The 15,076-nt window shown below is 38.5% G+C and overlaps 1 protein-coding gene across 1 annotated transcript in view; it reads right to left on the reverse strand.

The window, feature by feature from the left end:
* Positions 1–15,076, reverse strand: part of LOC129407497 (E3 ubiquitin-protein ligase CBL-B-like) — a 37,406-nt gene that overhangs the window by 17,618 nt on the left and 4,712 nt on the right. Inside the window, exons 4-7 of the mRNA XM_055148726.1 lie at positions 8,385–8,476; positions 2,271–2,423; positions 2,116–2,177; positions 454–549 (exon numbers count right to left, since the gene is read on the reverse strand). Coding sequence (XP_055004701.1) covers positions 454–549; positions 2,116–2,177; positions 2,271–2,423; positions 8,385–8,476 — 403 coding nt within the window. The remainder of the gene's footprint in view (positions 1–453; positions 550–2,115; positions 2,178–2,270; positions 2,424–8,384; positions 8,477–15,076) is intronic.

Below are 15,076 nucleotides of genomic sequence, written 5' to 3' on the forward strand. Positions count from 1 at the left end.
GAGGGAGAGGAGGGAGAGGAGGGAAGGAGAGAACGACAACACCGGTAAAGCGTGAGGGGATGGCTGTGACAGTATGTAAAAGGACAGACAATGACAGGAGACAGAGGGGAAGAGAGAGGGAGGAGGAAAGGGGAGGAGAGAGGAGGAGAGAAGGAAGAATAAGGAGGAGGAAAGAGGAGGAGAGAGGAGGAGGAGGAGAGGAGGAGGAGGAGGAGGAGGAGAGGAGAGTAAGGAGGAGAGAGAGAGGAGGAGAGGGAGGAGGAGGAGAGGAGAAGAGGAGAGAGGAGAAGGGAGGAGGAGAGAAGGAGTAAGGAGAAGGAGAGAGGAGGAGAAGAGAAAGGGAGAGAAGAGGAAGGAGGAGGAAAGAAGGAGGAGTAAGGAGGAGGAGAGAAGAGGAGGAAAGAAGGGGAGAGAGAAGGAGGGAGAAGGAGAGAAGAGAGAGATGGTGTGTACCTGAAGCAGGCAGTAGGATGTCATAGTCACAGGGGGTCTTGTTGGCGTTGAAGGAGGAGACAGGTGCGCCCCTGCTACCCGACTCGGGGGGTACACCTGTCGAGAACAAAACCACATATAAAACTTTAAGCAATAACGTCCACATGTCAGAAAAGTTACATAATACACCTTTAAATAAGACGTTATAAGAATAAAATGATAAGATAACCATAGCCATAGATACTTATTGTTCATAATAGTTTTTGTAGCATAGCTTGACTTTACTCCTCCTTTATTAAGACAATTTTTTACTCCATTCTGACATGACTTCTGGACGGCAGTTGAAATGTCTATATTTAAAAACAGTGTCCAGACGACTACCTTTGAAACTTTATTCTCCCTCCATCTTGTATTTTTATTTTATTCAGTACATTTATATATTCTTATACATTTAGATTTAATTTTTGACTGTATATTTTCACCACACTGTTCATGTACTGTCCCCATTGTAAAACAAATAAAGATTCTACTGTCTCGTCTTTTCTTTTCTTATCTACAGCCACATTTCTGCATCTCAACTAAGATATAATATTTCCAAAAATTGATGTATTTCTTAGAATAAATAACGTATGTTGATTCCTGTGGGTACATTTTGCGTTTGATGTTTTCTTTCTGTCTTGGTACTGCCTTATTTTCCAGTGATGCAAATGTCTCTTGGAAGGCTTTAATTTCAGTTTGTTTGTGTTGCCTTCAGGTGATAAAACTCAGTGATTGACAGAAATAAAATTTTCCAATACTTGATCCCCTTCAGCTAGAGAAAGGTTTAAAAACATACGCTTCGAAGATTTGAACAACTTTAACACCCAAGAATGGAGAAATACATCATCTAGCCAGTTTTCTTAAAGGTTGGTGGTGCCAGCAGGGAAACGGGTCTGCTATTTGCCTTGTTTCCATGGAGATGTAACTCCTTTGCATGAAATGTTCCACAGTATTTAATCACAAGTGTTTTTATTGACATTTGTAACATGATTCAGAGTCTTCTTATATGCCAGAAAATATATCATGAATCTTAACATTTTAAGTGAGGGCAGTCACCTCTCCACAGATCTGACAGGTGACTTGGTGTCACCTGTTTGCCGCTGTGAAGATAAATAAGTGTAATGCTTTATTGTGTAACATTCCAGGGAAAGCACTAAGGCAGCTAGCTGATTGTCCTCCAAAAAACTTAGTGCACCTTTACAAATTTTGCACTATTACAACTGCAACTACTGCAACTACAACTACTACAACTACTACTACTACTACTACAACAATAACTGCAACAACAACAACTACTACTACTACTACTACTACTACTACTACAACAACTACTACTACTACTACTACTAACAACAACAACAACAACAACTACTACTACTACTACTACTACAACAGCAACAACAACTACAACAACAACTACTACTACTTACAACTATAACAACTACTACTACTATAACAACAACAACTACAACTGCAACAACACCTGCTACAACTAGTACTACCACTACTTTTGCAACGACTACTACGACTATAACTATTACTACTACAACTACAACTACTACTACTATTACTACTACTACCATTACTACTAACTCAAATACGCTTTACATAGACAGGACAAAATAAAAACCAAGTGAACCGTACCTGGGTCTGGTCTGGTTTTCCTCTCCTCCACATGGGGCTCAGGGGACCCGTTCTCTAAGTGCCTAAACAAAGCAGGTCGGATAAGTTTGACAGTGTCATGGGTATATTATGTCACATTTGTGTGTCTCCATGGTAACAGAGGGGGCGGATGGTACCTGGTGGGCACAGAGATGCAGAGAGGGGCCTGGCTCAGACACAGGTTAGATGAGGGGATCTGGTATTCGTCTTCTGGTCTCTCTGGTCTCTCTGGTCGGTCTGGTGCTCCGCGTTTTCTCTCCACGGCTGGGCTGCTAAAGGGGTTGGACGATCTACAAAAACAATATTTATTTTTCAAAATTAAACCAAAGCAAAAGTATAATTATGTTTGTACAGAAATGAAAAACAAATCGTCATTCTGCCTTAAAAGATTATTTGAGTTCCTATGTTTGACCTGGTACAATGGTACAATTGTCCAGTCATAGTATTTTATTCTGAACTCTTTCGATACTTTAAGCACTGAGTGGAGCTGCATTATAATATAGTGTAAAATTGCAACAGGATTAAAACTGCTTTATCTCCATGGTTATTTATTTACTATGAATTAAGTGCATCCACTTAATACAAGAGCTGCTTTCTCGCTTATACTGTGCACTTTGAAGCATAATAGCGTGATCAAGTACTGCAATGTATTCATTTTATTTTAGCAAAGTAAGTAGTCTGAATGAGGTATTCAAATGAAAGGGCAACTGTACCTGGATACAGTTACACTCCAAATTAGTATTCTGAATATTCATTTTGGTATATAGTTAGTTACTTCACAACACTGTCTTTAAAGGTTTTATATTATGTGAAATTGAGTCTTGTGAGCTTTAAGCCATGTTATAATACTGTTACTTCATCAAAAACAGAGTAGTGTTTTGTTTCATTCACACATGTTTGAGTAAATAGGCATTTTTGAACTGTCTGCAATGCCAAAACTCCAAATCAGGGGTGTCAAACTCAAATTAAAAACTGGGACTAAGTCATGGGCCAAACTAAAGAATTTTAACAACATCTACATGTTTTATTTTCTTTCGAGATATGTAATGTTAAACCTTTTCTTATTAAAATAAATGTTTATTAATAGCTTTGCTTAAACACTGAATCCAGAACAAGCATAATATAAAATAATAACAACATTTTAAATAAATAATGTCTCTATAGCCTATTTGTAGCCGGCGGGCCAACTCTAATACATATTTGGGCCAAATATAAAATAATATAAATATAAAATATATATAAATAAATATAAAGTAAAATATCGCGGGCCAAATTTGGCCTCTGGGCCTGAGTTTGACATGTCTGCTCCAAATGCTCTATGCCAGCTTTTGATGTCATGTAGTGGTAGTTTTCAAGTTAAAATCTAACTTTTACTTTTTGATCTGTAGAGATTGGCAATTCCAGGGCTGAAATCATTGAAATAATTCTAGAAATGTGTATGGAGTTTAAAAACACAGTGGAGCACTTCCTATATTACCACATGACATCACAAGGTGGAACAGAGTGTTTTCACTTTGAGAATTCAGCTTAAATGTGCAGAATTTGTGTGTTAAACGTGTACAAGGAAAACCAAAGACAGCTCAAGATATTTCATATTTGTGATGAGGAAATAACATTATACAGAATCAGATCTGAAAATTGTTTATATAGGCCCTTTAACAAAAGCACTCATAAACTCATTTTGCTTCATAGGGGGTTGAACATGCTGCCATTATAAGAGAACATGTGTTTGGAGCCCGTTATAATGAGGAGCTACACGGGTCCAAAGTACAGTAACTCCTCCAGTCAGTCGAGTGAATGATTACACAGGCAGGAGAACAGGCAGTGCTGGGGCTGTATAATTGCTTAGTTTCAACTCAGAGCCACAGAAGCCTATTGGAACACATTGTTTAGTGAATCCATTCTGAAAATAAAGCTTTAGAAATCTCCTTGGACAAATAACAGTTTAAATCTTTGAGAGCCCCTTCATAGCCTTTTCAAATCTATCTTTTGTTGAGTTACGAAAATGCCGCAAGCTCAAGGTGAGTGACTTGTAAGAATTTGCTGAAGTAAATTGAGGTTTTAAGTGCAAACGCAATTGAAGTATTAGAAGGACTTTTATATGAAAACCAATTTGTTCTCAAGCAGTCAAGGTCCTATATTATTCTAAATTGACTCTTGTCTGTTTTTGTCTACATCTCTAAAGCTCAAAATTCTCTGTTTCACACTGTGATGTCATGTGGTGGTAGTTTTCAAGTAAGCAGCTACCTTTTTACCTTCAGTTCAGTACAGTCATCCCTCGCTATATCACGGTTCACTTTTTGCAGTCTTGCTGTTTTTTTTTTTTGGTGCAATTTTGAATGCCTTTTTTTTTTGCAGTGTATTAACGTGCATTTCATTCCTCCCCCTGCATCCTGATTGGCTATAGACCATTGTCAATCAATCTCCTCCGTGCCGTGTCTCCTGTACAGTACAGAATGCGTTAAGCTGCCAAATTTGTTCGATGGCTAACAGTGTGATGCTGAAGTACTGTATGTTTGCACGTTTTCTCAAAACCCACAATGTACGAAAACTAAATGTTCTGCACAGACAAAGGCTCCTGCGGTCGCACCCAAAAGGCAGAGGAAGATGCTAACCATCGCACAAAAAGTTGGACTTCTGGACACGCTGAAAGAAGGTAGATGTTACGTGGCTGTGGCAGAGTCCTGCACCGGGTTGGGTATGGGCAAATAGTTGCTGAAACGGGCAGGATTTAACGTTCTGGAATTTTACGGGAGGGTAGTGATTACACATGGGTGGGTCAGGACTAAATCAGGACTACAGCAGGTCTAAACCAGGACTAATATTGGATTTAAGAGAGAGAACACCGAAGCAGGGTGTCCGCAAAGCACGATGGGGCGACGGCTGCGTTTACCTCCGTAAGGTGCGGACCTTCAAATCAGGCAAGAAATCTAGGGGTAATAATGGACTCAGACTTGAACTTTAACAGCCACATCAAATCAATAACATCTGCAGCCTTTTACCATCTAAAAAACATAGCAAAAATCAAAGGTTTACTGTCTAAAGCAGACTTGGAGAAACTTATCCATGCGTTTGTCTCCAGTAGGTTAGACTACTGTAATGGTCTGCTCACTGGTCTCTCCAAACGAGCTGTGAGACGCTGCAGAACATCCAGAACGCTGCAGCTCGGGTCCTTACTCGAACTAGGAAGTACGAGCACATAAGTCCTGTGCTCAGGTCTCTGCACTGGCTTCCTGTGCCTCAGAGAATAGACTTTAAAGCAGCTCTGCTTGTGTACAAGTCTCTCCATGGCCGAGCACCAAAGTACATCTGTGACATGTTAGTGTCATATGAACCATCTCGCACTCTGAGGACCTCAGGGACCGGCCTCCTGCTGGTGCCCAGAGTCAGGAACTAAACAAGGGGAGTCAGCGTTTCAGGTTCATGCAGCTAAAACCTGGAACAGTCTTCCTGAACATGTGAGACAGACTCTTCTGTGACGCTGTTTAAATCCAGACTCAAAACATTTCTGTTTAACTGTGCATATAACTGAAAGGTTTTCATTCCGCACTCTTCTCTCCAATTTATGTCTCTCTTTTTTCATTTTAATCTTCATGATTATTTATGTTTTGATTTGTTTTTATTATGATTTTAATGTATTTCTTATTCTGTAAAGCACTTTGAATTACTTTGTGTACGAATTGTGCTATACAAATAAACTTGCCTTGCCTTGCCTTGCCTGAGCCGGTCCTTTCTCCTGCGGTCACCTCCGAGCACGTCCCGACAGTGAGTCCTGTTTCAGTTTCAGGTTTAGTCCTGCTTTAGTCCTGTTTACTCCTGTTTTAGTCCCGTTTTAGTCCTAGTTCAGTTCACCTGTTTCAGTCATGGAATCATTTCTAGGTTAGACCTGGGTTAGTCCTTGTTTAGTCTTGGTTAAATCCGTAGCGTATGCAGCGCAAACGTTTGATATAATCTCGGGTTAACGGGTGGGTGCGGGCAGGTCCTGGCAGGTGCGGTGCTCTACTGCGCGGGTGCGGGTCTCCAAAAATGGACCCATGCAGGACTCTATGCTGTAGGGCGCCATTACGGAATAAATTAATTTTTGGTTAGTTACATAAAGGACGAAAATAACTAAAGGACGACAGTAGCAATAAGTTTTAAGAAGGATGAAAAAAGGGCTGAGAAAGGGTGTGAGAAAAGTGTATAAAGTTTGTGGTGAGGGGTTTTACAGCCTTAAAACGAATATAATAATTGTAAAAATATAAAGTTGACTACTTTGTGGATTTCACCTATCGCGGGTTATTTTTACAACGTAACCCTGCGATAAACGAGGGATCACTGTAGAGTAATTTCAGGTCTGAAATCATCATTCAAGTGAAGATGCATGGAGTTTAAAAACACAGTGGAGCACTTGTATTGCCACATGACATCACGAGGTAGAACAGAGCATTTTCCATTTTCCATTCCAACATGATGACGTAGATCAAAAAATTTCGTAACACGGGCCCTACATGCACAACCCAAACACATGATCTCGTACATTAAATGGGCCGTGCTCTGTACACGGGGAAGCCATGTCACTCACCATAGCCACGGTACTTTACAAGAGTGAACAGTGTCGGGAGGCGCATAGCTTCCCCCGGTGGGCTGGATGTTCATCACATGTGACAGCTCCATCCCCTGCCTGGGAACGGAGCCTGATACACACAGAGACCTAATCTAATTCAGACCGCGGCTAAAAGGCTATTAGCTGAGCAGCCATCATTTTTCAAAGCTGTTTCAAACCAGGAGTTCTCCCCAAGGCTACGAGATTTCACTGGGAGAAAGTGTCTGTCGGAAACCACAGTGGGGAGGAAGAGGAAGGTACAACTTAGGGAGAAAGAGGGAGAAGGATGCATGGTGAGATCACTTTTAACAGAAATGTGTTTCAGCCCAGAGTATTACTGACAATAGGCACGAAATGTGAAACTATGGCTGGATATAGGACTGTCAAGATTTTGATTTTGCAGTGTGATAAATTGTTGAAGAAAATTTAGACGATAAATGATAATATTGAAATTAATTTATTATAGTTCAAAGAATTTAATTTCAGTCTTACAATATTATTTACAAATACAATTTCTTTTTTGATGGACCAGTGTGTTGTTTATAAATACTCTGACATGTTTTGGAGGGCCTCTGCATCCCTCTTCCTTCTTCAGTTCCCAAGATCGAGGATTTAAAGCTGGAATAAAGAGGATGTTTGGTGAATTTTATCAAGGGGAAAGACGTTATTGCCCTTCTTCCCTGGGATTTGGGAAAAGCTTAATATACCAGTTAGCCTCATTAGCGGCGCATTACACACGTTACACGCAGCGATTGGTTAAATGATAAAATGTATCTGCCTACCGTCGAGCGAACAAATTCTAACAGTGCGAGGTCAGACGGTTTGTACGAAGTGAAATGAAGTAAAACTGGCTGATGAATCAGGCTAGTGTCTTGCAGCTGATTTACACAGATTTTGCACATATCATGGACTGGGGAAAAGTGCTAAAATAATGTGATGGAGGACAACAAACACAGAAGCTGGATTCAGGAGGCTATTGAGATCCAGAGATGAGCTCACAGGACAATAAACAGGGATGAGGGGGACCTATCAACTTTCATGTTCCTGGAAAGCCGTTCTGGAGAAGTGGGACTGGAGTGCAGATGGCGCTATTCCCCCACCAGTGGCAGAATGGAGCAAAAATCTGTGTGAATCTGACCCAAGACATCACTGGTCTGTTAAAAAAGAACCTTTATTTGGAAATAATATAAATTACACCAAAAATATTCAAATTCATAATGCTATTAAAAAAGTATGACCAACAATAAACAAAAAGAAGAAGTGTTCATTTGTATCTATAACATGTCAAAACATACAGGGTTACAAGATAAATCTGGAAGCAGTTAGGCCGATATCCAACCCGCCAATATTCAATAACAGCTTTCGATTGGTGCATCCCAAATTTTTTTTCATATCCCCGACCTCCATGTGAAACCTACTTAAGCCACATTCTACTGTTATAACATGCTTTATTTTATCACCTGCTTTATGAACACACACAACAAGGGGGAAAAAAACACTACAAAACTACAAAATAAAATCAAAAAGAAACCTGCTTTTGATGATAAATGTTATGGTTTTAGAGTTGGCTCTGTGTGTGTACTCCTCTTTGTACTCATGTGTGTACCTGTGTGTGTACTTGTGTGTGTACTCATGTGTGTATTTGTGTGTGTGTGTGTGTACTTACTTGTGGCTGTTGGCGAGGCAGGGCTGAGTTGGAGAGAGGCGCGTTGGGAGGATGTCATATTCATCACTGACTTGTACTCCATTGGAAAAAGGCTGCAATGGCAAAAACACAGAGGAAGGAGAGTGAATGGAACGCACTATGTCAGAACGCTCCAGCACCTGCACTTACGAAATGTACAAGTTTGAAATGACTTGTATTTTGGCTGCATAAAAACTAAAGCTGCACTATGCAACTTTTTCTTTTGGGGGTGTCTGTTGGTTTCTTGTCTCTGGAGATGCTGCAATGTTCCACAGTGTGACATTTAAAGGTCCTATATTACACACAATTGACTCTTGTGAACTTTAAAGTCATGTTAAAATGCTGTTACCTCATCAAAAACATCTAGAGTTGTTTTTTGTTTCATTCACACGTTTGAGTAACTGAGTTATTTTAGTCTGTCTACATCTCTAAAGCTCAAAATCCTCTTTTCCACCTTGTGATGTCATGAAGCAGTAGTTTTCAAGTTAACAGCTCTTTTTTATCTTTAGTTCAGGACAGATTGGGCATTCTGGGGTTGAAATCATCCAAATGCTTCTAGTGAAGGTGTACGGAGTTCAAGAACACAGTGGAGCACTTCCTGTATCACCACATGTCATCACAAGGTGGAACAGAGAACTCAAAATATGCAGAGTTTGTGTGTTAAACATGTGTGAATGAAACAAAACACAACTCCAGGTAAGGCTGTGCAATTAATTGAATTTTGATCGCGATTTTTTCGATTTGTGTGTGAGACGATCTCCAAACTCATATAATCAAGTTGAAACAATTAAAGCTTAACAAAGTTTATTTTGGGATTTTTAAAAATATAAATAACTATATTTATTTTATTTAAATATAGACATTGTAGAATAGCTGGATATATAGTTTATTTTGGATACATTTATGCTTTTCTATGCCTTATTTCATGTTCAAAGTATACATTTGTTTAATTTTATTGTGTCATACATCCCAAAACTGCTCTAAGGTACATATTTGTAGCCTATATTTATTTCCAATTTGAAAGTTTTGCGTAAATTATCAATAACGAACTCTTTTTTTGAGAGAGATATGCTGAAGAAATGCATCGTGTAACTAAAAATAATCGTTTGAATAATCGAGATTTCAATATTTGTGATAACCAGCCCTAACTCCAGGTATGTTTCTAATGAGGAAACAACATTATTACATAGATCAGAAAACAGCCTAACATGGACCCTTTAAACTGGCAATATGACTAATTCACTATCAACCCCTTAGCTTCATTATTTGTAAGTGAAATCGATAAACAATATTAGTCCACTATCCTAGCACGATAGAAAAATGCTCCCTTGGGTGAGATTTCATTTTCTATGCACACACACTGGAGATATAGGCATAATTGGACTGCATAGCAAAACCTTTGAGAAGACAGCTCATAGATTAAGGAGACAACTGGCAGAATTTGTATTATCAGTAGAACAACAATGCTTTGTACAAGATGTATAAGGGCTAGTTACATAGGGAATTTTAAAAAGGCATTTGCTATGAATAGAATGTCTTTTAGACGCGCCAAGTACAAGAGAGATGAGTTGTGACACCGGATCAGAGGTGGGGAGAGTAGACAATCATACTCAAGTAATGTAGAGTAATGTTGCTTCAAAATAAATAAATAATAAATATTACTCAAATAGAAGTACAAAGTAGTGATACATAAAAGAGTAAAAAGGTATTCGGGAAATTTTCACTGTTCTAATGGGTAAAATGTGCCTGTTTCATAATCACTTTGCACAAGAAGTGGCCATGATTTAGCCATTATTTTTTTATTGAACTGTATCGAATTGATTTGAAATATATTGTATCAAATCGAAAGCTCACTGTATCGTATCGTGGCCTATACATCGAAGTTTGTATCATATCGACAACTTCTTAATGTTACCCAGCCCTATTGTCAATGTAAAGGTTTTGTCACTTACTCACTCACAATGGGAAGAGTAACTAAAACTTTTACTCAAGTAAGTACTGTTCCTTCCCTATAAAATATTATTCAGGTAGGGATAAGTATGCCGCTAGAAGAATGCTCTGAAAAGTACAATTTCTTAAATAAGTTACGCAATATATTAAAGAGATGTACTATGAACGCCAGTGAGGTCAGATTTGGGATGTGTACCAGTCAGACTCACACAGCTGACCCTCACATTAAGCAAAGGGTGTGAATGAAATCATATTTGTATTGAACGTGTGTTACTAAGGCAACTAACACTCAATTTCGCATAAACTTTGGACAAAACCAGCCTTTTGAAACATCACCATAAATACATGGAAGAAAATTGGGATAAATAACACAACCTCAGTGTTAAAGGTTCACTATGTATGTTTTCAACAGGATGGAGATGTTTTTGCCTAGAATGTTTCACAATATGGCATTAAACTTATCTATTTCATTGGAAACATTTTGATCACGTTATAGGTCAGATGTGTGGAGAGGCGAGCCTACTCAAAGAAGAAAGCATAGTAATTTTTGAGCAATAAAAACAACTGTAATTGAATAAATGAAAAAAAAAAAAGATATGTAAAATACAATGGGACATTCTAGGCAAAACAATAACATCTCCATGACAACAAGCAGATGGTACACCCTCCAGCGAAGTGACATAGTATACCTATAAAGTGCATTATGTAACTTTTCTGGTGGAGGATCTGTCACTTCTATGGAGATGTCATTGTCAAAAGCAATAACATCTCCATGAAGAAAAGTATTTGACAGGCCGTTCACCAGAAAAGTTACACAATGCACCTTCAAAAAAAATAATATAAGTTTATAGCTGTCTTTGAAGTTAAACTTGCACAAAAAAACTACAAAAGCTATGTAAATAAGTAATCAAAAAGATGCATATTAGTGGATAGGACAACGCGCTCCACGGGGGATCTGAAGTGATCAAAGACTGCCCCAGAAGCGCAGTGTGTTAGCGCGTTAGTGAGTTACTTTGTGTGTTGTTGTATAACTAAAGCGGAGTGAGGGCCAAATTATGTAAATGCACTAGAGCCATTTCCATAGCAATAAATGTGGCTGTCTCGTTGGAGTGTTTTTGTTGTGAATGGTCAGCTCCTTCTCTCTCTTATTATGAGATGATTATTACAAGACTAGCTACAGGCTTTAATATTTGCAAACTGTTTCACACCTTATCAACAAAGTGACTGGGCTTTATTCAGTCTTTTATTATAGTTTTGCCACAGTCGAGTCGTAAAAAATGAGTTATTAAATCAGGCCTGACACAAAATCCCTCTTGAACGTTAAAACAATAAAAAACATGTGGTCTGGCTCATAAACCCAGCACTATCTCTCTCTCACTGAAACTGCAGAGTGTAAACAAAAGACAAGAATGTAAACTCATTAGGATTTGTGCAACATCAAACAAAAGCGTGTTTCATTAATTTGGTCTGAAAATAGAACATCTAATCCCATCGTAAACCAGTTTGGATGTCTTTAAAGGTGCACAGCTTAACTTTTCTGGTCCGTCCGTGTACGTCTGTCAAATCCTCATGGAACTTACAGATTAACTATAACCCTCAATTTTACAAAGTGTGTGTATTTATATATCAATAGGTATGAATACTAAAGTATACTTGGGTCAGCGTGTGTATGTCTGTGTATGAACATGGATGTGTTTTGGACTGTGTGTCTGTATTGTGTATGTGTCTATACCAAAAGAAGTATGTATTCTTTGCACACTGCAAAGATGATTTTTGTGTTGTTTTCTGTAAATAGTTTTGCCGTTTTGTATCCTGTTCTATATGCTAAACTATACTAACTAAAACTAAATGCTTTTCTTTGTGAGACGTTACTGCTTTGTCTTGAATGTTTCACAGTATGGCAAGGAGAAAATTCTGTTTGTCGACTGGACAAAGGTTAGTTTGGTTGAAGACGTTTCGCAGCTCATCCAAGCTGCTTCTTCAGTTCTGAAACGTTTGCGAAACGTCTTCAACCAAACTAACTTTTGTCCAATCGACAAACTGAATTTTCTCCTTGCCATGGATTCTACCTGGACGACTGAGGGATTTTTCACACGTTTCACAGTATGGCATTAATCTTCATGGAGACCAAACCAGACCAAGCTATAGGTCGGATTTGTGAAGAGGCACCCTTCGCTCGCATTCAGAATTCCAGCATTTTTGAGCTGTAAAACCACTTGTAATTGAATAATAATTGAATGTTTAATGTTATACTGTGGGACATTTCAAGCAGAGCAATGACATCTACACAGAAACAGGCAGGTGAAGGACCCTCAACCAAAAAGTTACATCGTGCACCTAGAAGAATTTATTATTAACTATATACAGAGAGGATGTTAAACTTATACCTGTAAGGTATATGGTCTTTAAGAACTGTCATTCATTATTTTTGTATAATCCATAAAACTAGAATAAAATCTGGAGGTGAACCCAAGATGGCGTCATATTTTTTTCAGTGGCCGGTGCCCATTGGCGCATGGGCCCAAAAAATTTTCTCTTCCACATTTACTTCCTCAATATGGGTGAGCTCCTCCAACCCATGTGACATCTGTAACGTGCACGGCGTGGATCAGGGCCAAGCTAAGTCTTACAAAAATCACTTTTAGGTGTTTTGAGGATTTAAACATTTAAAAAAGTTTATGTTGTGAAAACAGAAAAGAATCCCTACAAAATCTGACATTTGTTAAAGTTGTGGATGCCCTGTCACCCAATAAATGCATTGTGCTTCTATGGGAGAATTCATTCTGGGCCCGAGCTCCCGGGAGCTGCAGTACCTGGAGCAGCCGCTAGTCGGTCTCGACTCGGCACAGAGAGGGAATTCCTTATCCAGTTTTTATTACAGATCCATGGTATAACCGCACAAGTATTTCCGGCAACAGTTAATCACTGTTCTATATCACCACACTGCGGGCATCAACATAGCAACGGGTAAACAAATTAAATACTGTTAGAGGAGGGACTAGCAGAAATAACCAATGCTTTGAACATCCAGAGACAGCTAAAAGGTTTTCAGATTTAAAGTAAACTATTTTCAGTTGGTAGGACCATCGTATTATTCGATTAAACATCCTTACCTCTAGTTTGTGTAAAAAAGAAACAGAAAAGTACAAAAATACAGGAAACAGCAGTGAGTACGTCTAAAACAGAATACCTTTATCTATGTCATCAACACTGAAAATTCTACACAAAATACAGAAACAGCTGAGTTTACACACAAAGGCATTTTTCTGGCAGTTTAAACAGTTGTTCAACAAAATAAAAGCGTTTTGTTCACACTATTCCCACGTATGGCACTAAGTAGGGGTCAAACAATTTTTAGGTGTGTCCGAATGACCAGCAGGTGAAAATATAGTGCACGCAAAATTACCCAAAATGCACCTCAAAAAGCAGCGGGCATCTAAACTGATCAGTTTAGACCACAATGCATTGCAAGAGTCACAAAAACAGCGACAGGTGTTTAACTGGACACAACATGACTGAATGGAGCAGATAGAAGTGCTGGCTGATCCTGATTATGAATAAAACACCATTAAAGGTGCAATGTGTAACTTTTCTGGTGGTCCGTCAAATGTTTTTTTTCTGTGGAAATGTTCTTGCTTTGCCTGTAATGTTTAACAGTATGGTATCAAATCTTTCTATCATCTATTTATCTAGTCAGAATGCCTGTTTTTCTAGGTATTTTTTGGAAATAAATAAATGTAAGATAGAGCTGTTTAATGTCATACTGTGGAACATTTCAGGCAGAAAACTTACATTATCTAGCTGTTAAAAGATGGATAATTTAAGCACTTTAAGTTCTTTTACACTGCAGTACATATGTTATTCAGGATCATGCATGAATTCAGGCCAAACAACTGCTAATCTTGGCTGTGGGGAACTGGGAACTATCCAACTTGGAACCAGAGTACAGGTTTACTGGATAATCGCCCATTTGGGAATAAGAAACAACTCAAAACTGCCTTGTGCGTGATATTATTTCACAACTGAGCAGCCCTTGCAAACTCTAATGCTCATAGAAAACAATATTATAAAAGCTGTCGTGTTTTTGTTCCCTCTCCTGCTTTCTAATAATGTATTTCTGAGTAGGGAGAAATAGGCTGGCTCATTCAGAATGCCCAGTGTATTGTGCCTCGAGATCAGGAGGAGAGAAAGGACATAAAGAAAGGTTCTCTATAACTGGCCAATTCATGTAACTGCAAATTAGCACATGTACATAGTGTTATTATTACAGATGTACTGAGATTTGGAGGTGAACAGACTAGACAAAAACTGTACTCAAGTAAAAATACTGTTACGTCAACATAATATTACTCTAGTATTACTGTATTTAAAACATTTAAGTTCATCTAATTAGAAGCAAAAATGTAATAATGCATAAAATATAGTCATTGTAAGGAAGGGACTGCAAAAAAAGAACAACTAAATCATACCAGGAGCAAAAAGACAAATGTTCAACTCATTTAATACTGTCAACATAAACAACAATCCAAAACATGCTACACAGGTTTCCAGGAAGAATATCTGATAGCTGATAGCTAAGGTCAATTAATCAATTAAAATAAATGAAAATACAATTAATCAATGAACCTGCCCAGGGACGATGGGTGGAAATTAGCACTGGTGCTACATCCTGGTCCAATACATCTCTCCTGTTAAGGTTAATGTATATTGTGTACTATCACTGT

The sequence above is a fragment of the Boleophthalmus pectinirostris genome, unplaced genomic scaffold (assembly GCF_026225935.1).
Source record: "Boleophthalmus pectinirostris isolate CB_2022bp ecotype Guang Dong unplaced genomic scaffold, ASM2622593v1 HiC_scaffold_12, whole genome shotgun sequence".
In the NCBI taxonomy this organism is placed as follows: Eukaryota; Metazoa; Chordata; class Actinopteri; order Gobiiformes; family Gobiidae; genus Boleophthalmus; species Boleophthalmus pectinirostris.